Genomic DNA, 14,826 nt, shown 5'->3' with positions numbered 1-14,826 from the left:
CCTTCCCTTAATTTTCGATTTTTAAAAAACTCTCCCGAACAACAAAATGGGTGCTACCGTTATAGCACCACAGAGATAACAGAAATTTACCACTTTGCTTATACTGCCGTAATGTAACAAAACAACTGCAAACAAGATAAAAATTGAATTTGGTTAGTTTTTTATACAGTTTTTTTAACTTAAAATAGTTTTTCTTGCAAAGATAGTTTTTTTTAAATATGTTTTTTCGCCTTGCCTGCGTATTAATTATATTTGATGCGTTCACTATTTATAAATAGACATTAACTGTTTCCTAAGTGAAGAAAATGAGAAAACAACCATTCTTAAAACTTGTGTCAATAGTTTCTAGTTTTTCCTATTAATTTGCTCTCTCACACCAATATTCAACCTAATTTTTAATTTTTTTTCTCGTACTCGTCAATTTTTTTTCTCATACCCACAATTTTTTCGTGATGGCACCCTAGATTGCTTGACTGCAGTTTGTACAATGAGGTCCAAAATTGGTACAAAAATTATGCCGTCTCAATTTTTGTACAGCAGTTTAATCTTAATCAAGATAGCTTTGTCATGCAAGATATCTCATGAACTTATGAGATCTCAAATTTGACATAGTGTATGACGACTAAAAATTGTTATTTTGTTGACCAAGTCGATCAACATCGTAACAAACAATCTCTGTAACTATGGAATGGCCATGTATACACAATTGCAATCACAATCACCACAATGCAGATTGACAAAAGAGAAATAAAAAAACGTGAAAATAGTTGATTAATTATTTGCATAGAAATCCCTTAATTTATTTAATTTACAGGAGACAAATCAAGAAGCAAATGCGATTTGGAGCATTAATTAGCACCGGAATTTTGCTTCTTGCTTTGGAGAAAAGATGTAAATATTTCATTAAATATATTGAACATGTGACTGTTGGGAGGTTGTCGATATAGTGGAGCGAATGTATCATTTCCGCTCATCGACAACTCACGCAACAATCGACATCATAATGATCAATTGTCAATCGAAAGTAAAAGCGTTGCCATTTCCATAAAGTCCAGTTAAGTCATCGTCGTCAACAAGGGTTTGTAAACAAATGGAATCACGAAGGAAGCACCAATGTGCACCACAACGTAACAGCCTAAATTGTCCCAATGAGTTCCTACAATTGCGGGGCCTGCAATACGAACTGGATTCAAAGCTGCGCCAGAGATGCTTGCTAAGGAGAGGGTGGCAACAGTGATCACTAAGCCGATAGAGGCAGCCAGGCTTCCATTTTGAACAGGGCGAGTGGAGTCTGTGCAGCGCATTACCTGGGAATAAAATATTTCCTGATTCGAAGATCTTTCAAAAATTAATTCAAAAATGACCTAGTTTTGCAAAATATTCAGCTGAAAAGTGTCAGATAATAATGCTATGAAAATTCAGCGCATGTCTTTCACAGTTTCAGCACATTTCAGCGGATTGAAACGAGTTTGGGTTCAATTAAAATTTGAATTTAAATTAGCTGGGTATTATTATCAATGATCAAAGTTTTAGTTATCAGGCTATCAGTTGGTGTGATAGTTTTCTGATTTTTTGTTCCGACCCTCTTGGGGGGAGGAACTATATACTCAAATGGGTTTTTTTTTGTTCCGTGAATTTTCGCCGCTCGATATATTCATCGTAGAGAGTTGAGACTGGCATCATTAGAAAGCTCGTCCAGCCTAGAATATGGAATTAAAAAGACTTTTTAAATTTTCGTTTTCTACAGGGAGTTATCGAGGTTTAAACTTCTGAGAAAAGAAGAGTGAATTCACGTTGTTTTTATTCACATTTTCCGGAATTTTTGCCTAAATTTCGTCAATTTTGCTAAAATTTGTTATAATTTTTAAGAACAGTGTCGTTGATTTTACTTTTGAAGACGAACAAGCAGTGTTGATTGTTTTGATTTAATTTTTTTGGTCAAAAAATCTGGATAAACATTTCAAAATTTAGCCTTTTTCATCAAAAACAGCACGAAATAAGCTACTTTAGTCCACTCTGATTAAATTTGCCGACAGTACACCCCCAAACAACACTCATATAATCTTTGAAGACTCAGAGGGGGGCTATTTCTACTTCAGAGTCCGCTGAGAGTGCACTGTAGTTAAAACTTTGCCGTTTTTTGCTAACTTTACTCGTTGATTATCAAAAATGCAGAATTTTTTTTGAGTTTTCAACTAACAAATTATCTATATCTACAACATTCGAAAAATCAATTGTTCCTAACCGACAATAAGTATTAGCAGGGCTAGTTTTGGGCCACTCTTGGACTGTTACAATCCAAAAAAAGTCGGGTTGTAATCAGTCGGTCTTTTTTTTTTTAAAAAAAAGACTTTTTTAATAAAAAAGAACAGAACATATCAAATCAAATCTCAGGAGTGATAGGTCCAATCAAATCGCTTGCTAAGCAGCTCCAAGCTAATGCATTTAATTTGTTAATTGAAAGTTTATGGTCGTTTCTTTTTTTAACAATAATTGACTTTTCAATAAATAATGGCTTAATTAACTTTTCCTATAATTTTTTCTTAATTTGCTCAACTTCCACTTAGTGTCAGCAAAGAAAGACTGCTTTTTCTTTCTACTGATTTAACATTTATTCTCGGTTGCAGTTTTAAGCCTGAAAATATTGTTTTCTGGCTTTGATACTACAAGATTTAAGATTTTTGTTTGTTTTGATATTTGCCAGTTTTTCACGTTTTCTAATTTTGTCACATTATCACATTATTGACAGTTCTCATGTCACCTTATTAGCATTCAGAATAAGGCACAATTGAACATATTAAAATCCTGAAAGATATACATAATCGTTTTAACGGCCTTGACGCCTCTTTCTTGAAGAAATCAATTGAATTTTTTAATTTTGTCTCTAACTGTCATTTATACTTTGTCGTTTCGGTCGTATGAAATTTCCTGTATAGTGATAGCTTTCATTGGCTTTTCATGGAAAAATAGAAGAACCGATATTCTGATATTAGTAGATAGCTGATGGCTTTCATGACTTTGAAAACAATCGTTTTCCAGATTAAAAAAAAAAACTTTTTAACTTCGCAATTTTGTTCTTTTTATGCTTCTTTTTGTTACCAAATCTCGTTAGTTAACTACAGGTCAAATATGACATTATGGATGTCAAGGGAATAACGGGATTTGTGTCCCAAAATCTTTTTTTTAGAGAATTTGTTATGACCTTACTGGCTTCGACATCGGTTTTTCACAAAAAAAAAGTAAAATAATTTGATTTTTGTCATATTTGACGTACTTTTTGTAGATGCAAGAAATATTCTGGATAATTACAGGTCTTGAGCGCTTCTTTTTCATGATTAAACGACCCTATTTAAATAGCTCTTTTTGTAATTAATGCCTTTCATGACATTGAATGTAATTTTGTTTCGAAAAAAAAAATAAAAGTATTACATACTTTAGCACTTCGCTTTTTTGTCTACTTGTTACCTAGTCTTACTAATGAATGGCCACATACTGCATTATAGCTGTTTGAAGAAGGCGCAATCAAAAAATTTGGAGTGCCAAAATTTGGCTTGACGGTTTTGACAGCGTTTTCTTGCAGGTTTTAATTGATATTTTGTTTGTTCTTTGTTGTTCTTTTTAGCCGCTTTAAAAAATGAATAAGGACAGGTCCTAATGCCCTTCTATAGAAACAGTGGTAATTGTAAGTTTGTGGTATTTTAATTGATTCCTAATGGTATTTATTACCTTGAAGTTAACTGTTTCAAAAAAATAAGTTAATTTTTTTACTTTCCTGTTTTTGTTCTTTTTTGTATAATTGTTATCAAACCTTTTTATGGACTGGTCGCATATGTTTTCTGGTGATTTATAAGTTATTTTTGTTTAGTTTTAGGTTTATCTGACGGTATGTTGACTTTGTTATTTAATTTAGTTTTTTAGAGGGACATAAATTTTTTGATGTAATTTGCTTTGGAGGCTATCTTATCGTTCATACAGAATTTTTTGAAAAAGACTTGGGCTTTTTTGGGATTCGCAAAAAATAATTTTTGGGTTTTTCTATCTGTTCCTCATTTGGTAGACAATTATGCCAAAATTGTGGATGGGCGGGGTCGGAACCTCATGTGCTATCGCACATTACCGAGTCGCCTTGTTGTTTTTAATATTTACTTTCTTGTATCTCTTGTAACATGAAGTGGTGAAATGACTAGGAGAGCAGATTACGTATGAGAGGTCTGAGAAATAGAAAAGCTAAATATTTATTGCCAAGATCGAAACTAAGGGATAAAATTATGTTAGCTTTTTATCATTAATTACAATTTATTACCTGCAATATAAGTAGGGATGTGAACATAAACTCAAAGACCAGACCCTCACACTCGTAACCATCAATCAGCTTCGGAATGCATCTGAAGACACAAAAAATCAAAACAATTGTCAAGTTAGAAAAATTACACTGGTAGTTTTGTAGATCGAGTGATATACTACATAATCAATAAACAATCGATATATATATACATACATATAAATATATATATATATATATATATATATATATATATATATATATATATATATATATATATAAATATATACATATATATATATATATATATATATATACATACATATATACACATATATATGTATATATATATATATATATATATATATATATATATATATATATATATATATATATATTTATATATGTATATATATATATATATATAATTATATATATATATATATATATATATATATATGTATATGTATATGTATATGTATATGTATGTATTATATATAGATATACTGAGTATACTTTTCTGCGCAATTTTTAAACATAAATTTTTTCAAGAAAGTACTGCAGAGTGATGCTTTTCTATTTGTTCGGATTTTAAAATTAAAACTAAATGTTTTTGTTGTAAAAACATCTTGCCCGAACGGTTAAACTGATATGTTCCATTAAGGATTATAAAAAAATTGTAGCGATCCCGGAAATTGAATTCAAAGATTTGACTATATGCTCTTGCTAGAGTATACGCTCTGGTAGTGAAGTTATGATCATAGGATGGAGCTTAAATTGATAGCTCAATGGACGAAAGCATAGTATGACCTTCGCAATATTCAGTGGATTTATACCAGTTAAGACCTGCGCAATATACCAGTTAGTTCAGTGGAGAGCACAAGATTTCAGGAGATTGTGAGGTAGCAACCTAAAAGCGTCCTGAATTTTACTGCAACTGTAATGGTGTTGATGATTATTCAACATAAAGAGCTGGTAGCTGGTTTATTAGGTTATGAGCCCAGCAAAACGCTCTAACAAGAAGTAGAGGGCGAAAAGATATTGTGCCCTGCTACAGAAGTAGTGTTAGAGGAAACAGTATAGTATGCGGGTTGTGGTCACAAAATTGAGCTTGAAATGATATTTGGAACATTTGATTCAGCGAAGAGCACAAAAATGCAACTCTTCGTTGTGCTCACTTTTTTATTTGTCTTCATTTGAAGAATAAATGGATTCGCTTTCCGAATGCGCATGTTTTGTTCGAGAATCAAGTTAACAAATGACTGAAGAAGACAATGAATTGAAATTGGTTTTAGACAACTGGTTGAGCCATTTTTTATGCACTTCTTTTAAAAATATTTCAATACATCCTATAATTTTGATTAAAATCTATCAAGTTCAGGTTAAGTTACAAACGTCCATACATAGAATTAACATTCATATTTACCAATAAATTTGGATTGGGAGTATCTTATCTGTGTTGTCCTCTTCTAAATCATACGTTCAATGTGTAATGTTGAAGTGAAAATCACTACCAAAATACCTGCTAGATAAATTCGTAATTTTACAGCGTTTTATTACCTCAGCAGTATCTATTCAATAAGCTAGCATATGGTCTTATTTTGGCTGCAAATAATTTGTTTCAAATCAAGTTTAACTGAAAACAACTTGTTTGTCTGCTTACTTCATTGAAACCGATGGATACTTAGCGTCATCTACCACTCACTATATGACGACATAGTGTTTTTCATCTCCCTTTCTGTTTCTCTTTTTGTCTCTCGCTCTCTCTCTCTCTCTCTTTCTGTTCTTGGATAAGGTGATCAATATTTGCCAGAAGTATAAAATGCGTTACGGCTAAGCTTTAAAGATCATTAACAAAGGTATCAAAAAAATTGCAAAGGTTACCTTGCAGAAATAACGTTGGAGTATGGAAAACCTCATGTCTATTAACAAAGAGAAAAATAAGATTTCATGCATCAGAAGCAAAACTATGAAGACCAAGAAGTGCCCTGAACAAATAGTTATCAAAAAATATCTAGATGTTGTTATCTCACTCCATACATTTCTGAACAAAATGCACGAGAAGTATCAATAAAGTGTTCAGATCTTCTTTTCAATAAAAAGCAAATGTTAAGATTGCTCAAGTGTTCTGAAACAATTAAAGGGTTCAATTGCATACTTGGTTTTTGTCCACACATATACATAACCAGCCTATTACGGCGTTCACAAAAAAAGAACTGGAGTTGTACCTTTGGCAAACAGAACATAAACTCTTAGATTATCTGAAATTTTTAATCTGTCCATTCTAACAGATAAACAAAAAGGTGTATTCATCTATTGATTTTCACTTATGCCTCTTTTAAAAATTCTTATCACTCCGCCTTAAGCCAATGGGAACTGGTATTGATGAGAACAACTTAAACGCAGTAAGCTAACACCAAATACGTTCATAAAAACAATAATTTATCACGTTGTAACGTTAATTTTTTCTATGCCTAAGTTGAAATCTAACAAAACTTTCCTTGACAAAACTATGCGAAACGACATACGAAACAGCCATACGAAAAAAGACAGGATAACAGATGAACGAGAGCTCAAAAAATCAATATTAATTTATAATAACACATTATTTTTAAGTAATAAAAACCAGAAACTATTGACCAAAAAATTGAAAAATTAGCTTTTACTCCTTTAAAGGACCAATGAGATCTTAAGCTAATGAGTCAAAATTGTAGATCACCAAAAGAACAAGAATTAAGTGCGAAACACAAAATTTAAAATTTTTGAGAGCGAGATGAAATTAAAGTCATAGAAATCTTTATACGCCTATTGATGGGTTCATAAAATTGAAACACTGGACTGCTAGAGGAAAAGAATTTCAATTAGTATCATAATCACAAAGCGACTGAAATATTCAATTAGACTTATAAATGTCCAAACAAGATGACCCAGGTCGAGGTGGCCAGACTGAAGTGACTCCTGATCAGACGAGTTTCGAGAGCACACATGTTCCCGGTGCGCTCGAATTACATGGTCTGGAAAAAAGCTTCGAGTGCACTTTCGTCTGGACAATGGTCTGGAACTTGTCTGATCAGGGGTCAATTCGGTCTGGGACGGTCTGATCAGAGGCAGTTTCAAGCGCACACTAGTCCGATCAGAGACAAATTTGAATGCACACTAGTCTGATCAGAGGAGGTTTTCGAGCGCACACTAGTCTGATCAGGGGAGGTTTTCGAGCGCACTTTAGTCCGATCAGAGGACGCTTCGAATTCACTTTAGTCTGATCACGGACGTTTCGAACGCACTTTTGTCTGATCAGAGAGACGTTTCGACCGCACTTTTGTCTGATCAGAGGACATTTCGAGCGCACTTTTGTCTGATCAGAGGACGTTTCGAGCGCACTTTTGCCTGATCAGAGGAATTTTCGAGCGCACTTTTGTCTGATCAGAGGACGTTTCGAGAGCTGAAATATGTTAAAGACTGTCGGAAAAAATCCACAGTTGAACTAACGAACAACTTTTAGCTAGTGTCAGAAACGAAAAAATGCTTCTTCTTCCTCTCCTTTCTAGCGAATTAAAGATTTATTTCTTTTTGCATTAAGTTATGGCTTTCTGGCTCTGATACCACTAATTTTTATATTTTTTTTTTTACTTTTAGGAATTGGCCCATTCTTCACGTCTTTTTCTCGTTTTGTCACACTATCACACTAGGAAAGTTGATATATGACATTATTGGCGTTCAAATTATTCCACAGTGGAACAAATAAAAGTGTTAATAGGGATAGATATTTGTTGTAACCGCTTCGACACTCTTTATCGAAAAATTGAATTTTTTACGTTTGTCTTTAGCTGTCGTTTTTACTTTGCTTTTTGGGCGTATGATGTTTCCTGGATAATGACAGATATTATTGGTTTTTGGAGCAGGAATACATCAGCCTATAAACTGATTTCATTGAATAGCTGATGGCTTGCAAAACTTCGAAAATAATTGTTTCAAGAGAATTAAAAACATTTTGACTTAGCAATATTGTTCAGTTTTGACTATTTGTTTCTAGTCTCTTCTTTATTTGTCATATATGACAATATTGTTGTCGAGTGAAGGTGCCATTGTACGAAATCTAATGTTTTTAAAAAATTCGTTATGAATTTACTGGCTTCGACACATTTTCGCAAAAAAAGTAAACTAATTTCTGATTTTGGTCTGTATTCGACGTTCTTTTTGGTGACGTAAGAATTATTCTGAATAAATTAATGTCTCAAGCACTTTTTGGGTGAACAAAGGAACCTGTTTAAATATTTCAATTTGCAGCTAATTGCTTTTATCACTTTGAAAAAAATTGTTTTAAAGAAATACAGAAGTGTTGCTCAATTTTTCAATTTTTTGCGTCTTTGTTACATTCTCATCAATGAGAGGTCACATGCCACATTAATGGCGTCCAGCGATGGCTCAGGTCAACACATTTTGAAGAAAAAACATAAATTAAGTCTTCGACAGCTTTTTTTCGGAAGCTTGAATTGAACTTTGCTTATTGCCCCTATTTGTTTTTTTTAGCTTAAAAAATTGAATAAGGACAGTTCCTAAAGTCCTCCTAGAGAAGCGTATGTGATCATATACATGATGGATGTTTTCAACTGCTATCTAATAGTTTTCGTTTTTTTAAAATTAATTGCTTTTTGAAAATACAGGACAATGTTTTAACTTTGCTGTTTTTTTCTTTTTTGTCTAATTTTTACCAAGCCATACTATGAAAGAGTCCCATATCTTTTCTAAAGAAGTACAATATCTTTTGATTAGTTTCAATTTTATCTGACGCTTTTTTTACCTGGTTAAAAAGTTTTTTAAAAGTGGACTTAAAGTTTTTTATGTAATTAATGTTTGTTGTTATTGCTGTTTGATTTTCTCGTTCGTCTTGATTTTGTCGTTGTTGTATGTCTGTTTTATCAATTTAATGCGGCATTTTTTACTCGCCTGAATTATTTTTGTTGGAGGCGACTTTTTTGTTCTTACACATTTTTTGATGGTTTATTAGGTTATTAGCCCAGCAAAACGCTCTAACAAGAAGTAGAAGGCGAAAAGATATTGTGCCCTGCAACAGAAGTAGTGTTAGAGGAAACAGTATACTATGCGGGTTGTGGTCACAAAATTGAGCTTGAAATGATATTTGGAACATTTGATTCAGCGAAGAGCACAAGAATGCAACTATTTAAGAGCTCAAATTTGCATCCCTTCAAAGTTATAAAAATTTACTCTCACTATTTTGTTAGTGACAAAGAATCAGCATAACCATATAGTTATTAGTGGCTATAATTGCCCTTGTTTTTTCTTCCTTTTTTAGAAATATCATCAGAGCGGCGGTGCATTGCTTGTTCCAGTTAAACCCAACCCCGAAGCAATATAAAATAAAAAATTATTTTCTATTTTTTTGAAAAGATGAAAGAGGTTGATGAGAAGGTATGATTTTTTTCTCTCAATCAGCCGATTCTCTATTTTTTTTACTTTTATGTTCTGAATTTCTACCAGGATTTGGTAGGAGAAGATCCCAATACAAAGGTCAGGGGATTTAGAGGTGTAAAAAGAACTTTCACCATCAGATCAAAATAAATATATTTCACCAGAAGGGAGACAAAAACTCGCTTTTCCTGGCGGCTATCAGTCCGTCATTTGATTTCAAAACCGGCCTTATCATTTTTTGTGGTTACTTTACATTTCAATTTAAAATAGGAAATGTATATCGAGCATTTTTAGATCATTTCATTCCTTTTTTTGAGCCCTTCTGATGCATGGAACGTAGCCCAGGTCGAGGTGGCCAAACCGAAGTGACCCCTCATCAGAAGAGTTTCGAGCGCACACATGTTCCCGGTGCGCTCGAATTACATGGTCTGGAAAAAGCTTCGAGTGCACTTTCGTCTGGACAATGGTCTGGAACTTGTCTGATCAGGGGTCACTTCGGTCTGGGACGGTCTGATCAGAGGCAGTTTCGAGCGCACACTAGTCCGATCAGAGACAATTTCGAATGCACACTAGTCTGATTAGAGGAGGTTTTCGAGCGCACACTAGTCTGATCAGGGGAGGTTTTCGAGCGCACTTTAGTCTGATCAGAGGACGTTTCGAATGCACTTTGGTCTGATCACGGACGTTTGGAACGCACTTTTTTCTGATCAGAGAGACGTTTCGACCGCACTTTTGTCTGATCAGAGGAAGTTTTGAGCGCACTTTTGTCTGATCAGAGGACGTTTCGAGCGCACTTTTGTCTGATCAGAGGAGGTTTAAAAAGTTTTTTTATAAAGTGGACTTAAAGTTTTTGATGTAATTAATGTTTGTTGTAATTGCTGTTTGATTTTGTCGTTCGTCTTGATTTTGTCGTAGTTGTATGTCTGATCTCATCAGTTTAATGCGGCATTTTTTACTCGCCTGAGTTTTTTTTGTTGGAGGCGACCTTTTTGTTCTTACACATTTTTTGAATAATACTTGAATTTTGGAGGGTCTTTTATCTGTTCTCATTTGACAGACATTAATGCCAAAAATTCGGATGAGCGTGCTCGAAATAGTGGTTGAGCAAGCTTCGATGGGAAATAAAGAGGCCTATTAAATTATTTCGCTTGAATGCAAAAAAATTATATCTTCAAAAAAAATTTAGCTCTAACTTTTTGTTCTTTTTTTTTGGTTCTTGTTACCTCGTGTCATTCTTCAGAGGTCACATGTCTCAGTATTTGTGTTCAAAGAACACACAATTAATGATATTTTACCTTTACATAATATGTTTTGGCTTTAACGGCTTCAACGCCAGTTTTCTTGCCAAATTTTTTTTTGTTTTTCGTCTGAATTTGTAGTTTTTTGTAGAAATACAACATATTCTAGATATTGACAGGTCTCATTGTTATTATATTGAGTAAAAATGAAAATAAATCTATTTAAAGATTGAAACTCATATCTAATGCTCTTCAATATTTGAAATTAATTTTGAACGCCTTTTCTTCAACTTGGCCCCTTTTTGTTCCTTTTCCCCCATTTGTTACTGAGTCTTATTGTGGACTGGTCCCATGATTTTTTTCTAGTAAAGTACAAACTATTTTGTTTAGTTTAGGCTTTTTTCACGCTATTTTAACATGTAAGTTTTTTTTAATTGACATTGAGTTTTGGATGTAATTGTTTGCTGTTGTAATTTGATTGTTTGTTTTTTTTTGTCTCAAAGTCTTAATAACGGCAGGTCTCATTGACCCACTAATATGGCATTATTTATCCTTATAAGTGACTTGAGCGGGAATCATTTTTTGTAAATTCATACCTGGACGTTCGTGTCATAGCATATCAGTGCTGATTCATTGAATCTCAATAACAAAAATTACTGAACTATAGAAAATGAAGAAAAAACTGCTTATTTAGAATGTCCAAAATATTTTCCGAATGTCATTTATCTGTTATCTGTAAGGTGGCAGAATGTCCATTATCTGGACAGTGTTGATCTCTGAATGCCTGAACTCTACCCAGATAAGCCTAAGTTGCGGATAATCGGGGTCGGGAAATTATGTGCGAACGCACATTACCGAGCCTCCTTGTCGTATTGTCGTCTCGTTATGCTCGTTAGTATTTTTTGACCTTAATCGAAAATGATATCGAGTAGAAAGACATTTTGATTGTTTTACTGACTGAAAACGCTGAGACCCCGATTTTGAAAGTCTAAGCGAGTGACCATTTTAACTCAAAACTCAAAGCGCTTTTCATAAAAAAATTACCGATCGAATATATCTTCACTTTCGATCAATCCCCCAGTGAGTTCTCTGGGTAAATCCAGGGTCGACCATTTTACCACACCAGCACCTGCAATAGCGCCCAATACTTGGGCTATCACACACAAAGTACATTTCAGCAGTGACATCTGCCCGTTGACCATAAGTGCCACAGTAATCGCAGGATTGAAGAAACCATCGGTAATCCCGTAAAACATGTGGATGAGAAAAGCAAAAGCAAGTCCGGAGCCAAGAGCCACAGAAAGCGATGAGTCTGGATTCCAGATTGCAATTAGGCACGTCAAGAGGAAGAAAAGGGTCGCCAGGAATTCACTCAAGATTGCTCTCCAGAATTCCAGGGTTTTGATCTCGTCACAGCCCAGAGCGTATGTGCGGCCAAATAACTGTATTTTTTCATCAGGCTTAACTTCACCCGTTACCTAAAAATCAGTTCAATTATAAGTCTCAACGATAGTTTTTTAAACGACCAGAAATTTTGAACCAATCAAAATTCTTAAATCCGAATCATAGTTTATTACTGTCTGTGAGTATTTTAATGATTAAAATTGAACGGGGCTCCAGAACTGGACTCAGATGCTTTAAAACTTCACACAAATTAGTTGCATCAGTTATCAATGATTGATAATTTTGAGTTTTTCTGTGAAATGTTACAATTGAACTTGGTTGTTTCAAAGAAACCAGGTCCAATATCCCGGCTGAAAAGACTGCGCGTATTAAAAATCTTCGATGTATAAGTTATATGGCAGATCTTTCTACAGTTACTGACCAATTGCTAAGTTAAAAAACACCAAGTTCAAAAAATTAACCCCTCAAATACAATTATATTGGGTATAATTAATGCATGCTGCATGTTCAATTTTAGAAATAATTTTAACAATTTAACTCTAATTGATATGAATGCAATGTTTGGTTTTAACCTTTGACTCGTTCAATTCCGATTTGTCCTTTGTCTGCTGGTCGACCTCGACAACCGAAGTGTCGAACCCCTCTCGGGTCTCGTATTCTTTAACCTCATATTGAAACTCTCCATCTTTGTCGTCTTCCAGAGTACCATATGTGTTCACGCGGTCAGGTATTTTGCCGCGATTTAACAATCTGTTCATGCTCTCGGTTTACTGCTCGTACAACTAATTTGAACTACGCCACTTTTGAAGCCGATTGCTGTAGTTTCATTTTTTCAGTTCTATATTGAACAAACTTTGTTAACGTTTATGTTTTGATGAAGAATGAAAGCCAATTAATGAAAAAATGGCTTTTAATCTCATTTTTTGCTCAAATCTACAGTGAATGAAAATTTGTGCGCGGACAAAATTACTTCTAGATTGGCTGTTAGAAGTATTATCCGACGCAAATATACAGTTTAAGTAACCATTAGAATATGCATTTTTAAACAAATCGTTTGCTTGAGTTTTAGCAAACATGAGTACAAGAGATCATTCTATATCTTAATTTCAAAGAAAAGAGATATCTGGGATTGAGACTTTTGAGATGATGCTATAACAGAAAAAGAATAGGAGATCAATAATTTCATGAAAATGAGGTACAAACAAATCTAATCTTCGAAATGAGCATTTCTTTTTGTCACAAAAAAGGCATCAAGTTAATTATATCTCTCTTTGGATCAGAAAAATTATCATCAGCATTCTGACTAAAAGTGCAAAAACACACTTTCGTATTTATTCAATTCAGTTTTGCTATAGAGTAACGTATTACCACGATAAAGTCACTTATAAGAACATAGTATTAAGATTACGATGATCGAACCAACAAGTGATACTTAAACGGCAATTTTTTTGGTGCTCTTTTTACCGGTTTTGGTCTGATATTTTTGACGTCAAAATCGGTTCATAATCAGCCGACAATTGTGTAAAAAACCTAAAAATATCAAGCCGAAAACAAACTTAATCCGTACATATCGTGGTTATATTTACTTGAATTTATGTTATACGAACATTTTCGGATATTTCCACGTATATTAGAACGTATTATGAATACTCTATATTGATTGATTAATACTCTCTCGCTTTTACATCTATTTACTTAGTAACATCCTCCGGCCCAGAAAAAGATGTAGGGAGAATGGGTACTGATTTAAAAAGCAGGCGCACGAGCGATCCGGAGGACTTGCGCAATACAGCGGAACGTGCGAGGTTGTCCGAACCGTTAGTTCAGTCATCAGAGCAGTGGTGTAGTAGCCCCTTGTTTGATCTCTTCAATTGCTGAAACCCATTCACCAGTCTTTAGGTGTTGCTCAGCAGGTGTTTGCCACTTAGAACGTCAGTGCAGTGTCGGGACGTACTCTTTGATCCAACGAGACCAAATAGCTTTAGGTGTTAATGCGCCTAGATTTGACGGGTCGGCGCTTGCAATCGTTAACGGGCGTGAATTAAGTTTGTTTTCCACGAGACGAAAAGTAGTGTTCAGAACTTCGTCAGTGAGGCAACGGGTACCGAGGAGGGTGTAAAGTATTTGCCAAAAACTACGTAACATCTTCTCCCAGATGCCGCCTTGGTTTGGGCCACTGGGTGGGGGGGGGTTTGAACCTCCACTTAACGCCTTTGTGGGCAATTTACGCTGAAATATTGATGGTATTCCACTTCTCGATATTCTCGCGTAGTTTTTTTCCGCGCCAACGAAGTTGGTACCCTTGTCTGACCAAATTATTGCTGGTGTACCCCGACGGGAGACAAACAGCTCCACTCCCATTACGCACGAACAGGCGTCCATGGAAAGAAGAATTTCAACAAGAACGGCACGAGTAGTTAAGCATGTGAAGAGTAAACCCCACCTCTGCGCGGTAGTCCTACAAATAGCATC

The 14,826-nt window shown here is 34.4% G+C and overlaps 1 protein-coding gene across 1 annotated transcript; it reads right to left on the bottom strand.

The window, feature by feature from the left end:
* Positions 1-748: 748 nt before the first annotated feature.
* On the bottom strand, positions 749-13,219 carry LOC142346093 (aquaporin AQPAe.a-like). Its single transcript, XM_075398594.1, has 4 exons — positions 12,927-13,219; positions 11,995-12,428; positions 4,304-4,385; positions 749-1,307 (listed from the first exon to the last, which is right to left on the bottom strand). Exons 1-4 carry the CDS (start codon positions 13,110-13,112, stop codon positions 1,056-1,058), a joined length of 954 nt encoding a protein of 317 aa, XP_075254709.1. The 5' UTR covers positions 13,113-13,219; the 3' UTR covers positions 749-1,055.
* Between the last annotated feature and the right edge of the window lie 1,607 nt (positions 13,220-14,826).

The sequence above is a fragment of the Convolutriloba macropyga genome, chromosome 9 (assembly GCF_964194025.1).
Source record: "Convolutriloba macropyga chromosome 9, txConMacr16.3, whole genome shotgun sequence".
In the NCBI taxonomy this organism is placed as follows: Eukaryota; Metazoa; Xenacoelomorpha; order Acoela; family Convolutidae; genus Convolutriloba; species Convolutriloba macropyga.
The sequence above is the reverse complement of the archived record's forward strand: the minus strand, read 5'-3'. Positions and strand labels throughout refer to the sequence as shown.

Coding starts and splice junctions, on each gene's coding strand:
- LOC142346093 (XM_075398594.1), bottom strand. CDS start 13,112: ATGAACAGATTGTTAAATCGCGGCAAAATACCTGACCGCGTGAACACA. Junction 12,429..12,926: donor CGGAATTGAACGAGTCAAAG/GTTAAAACCAAA, acceptor ACTGATTTTTAG/GTAACGGGTGAAGTTAAGCC. Junction 1,308..4,303: donor CATCCCTACTTATATTGCAG/GTAATAAATTGT, acceptor TTTTATTCCCAG/GTAATGCGCTGCACAGACTC.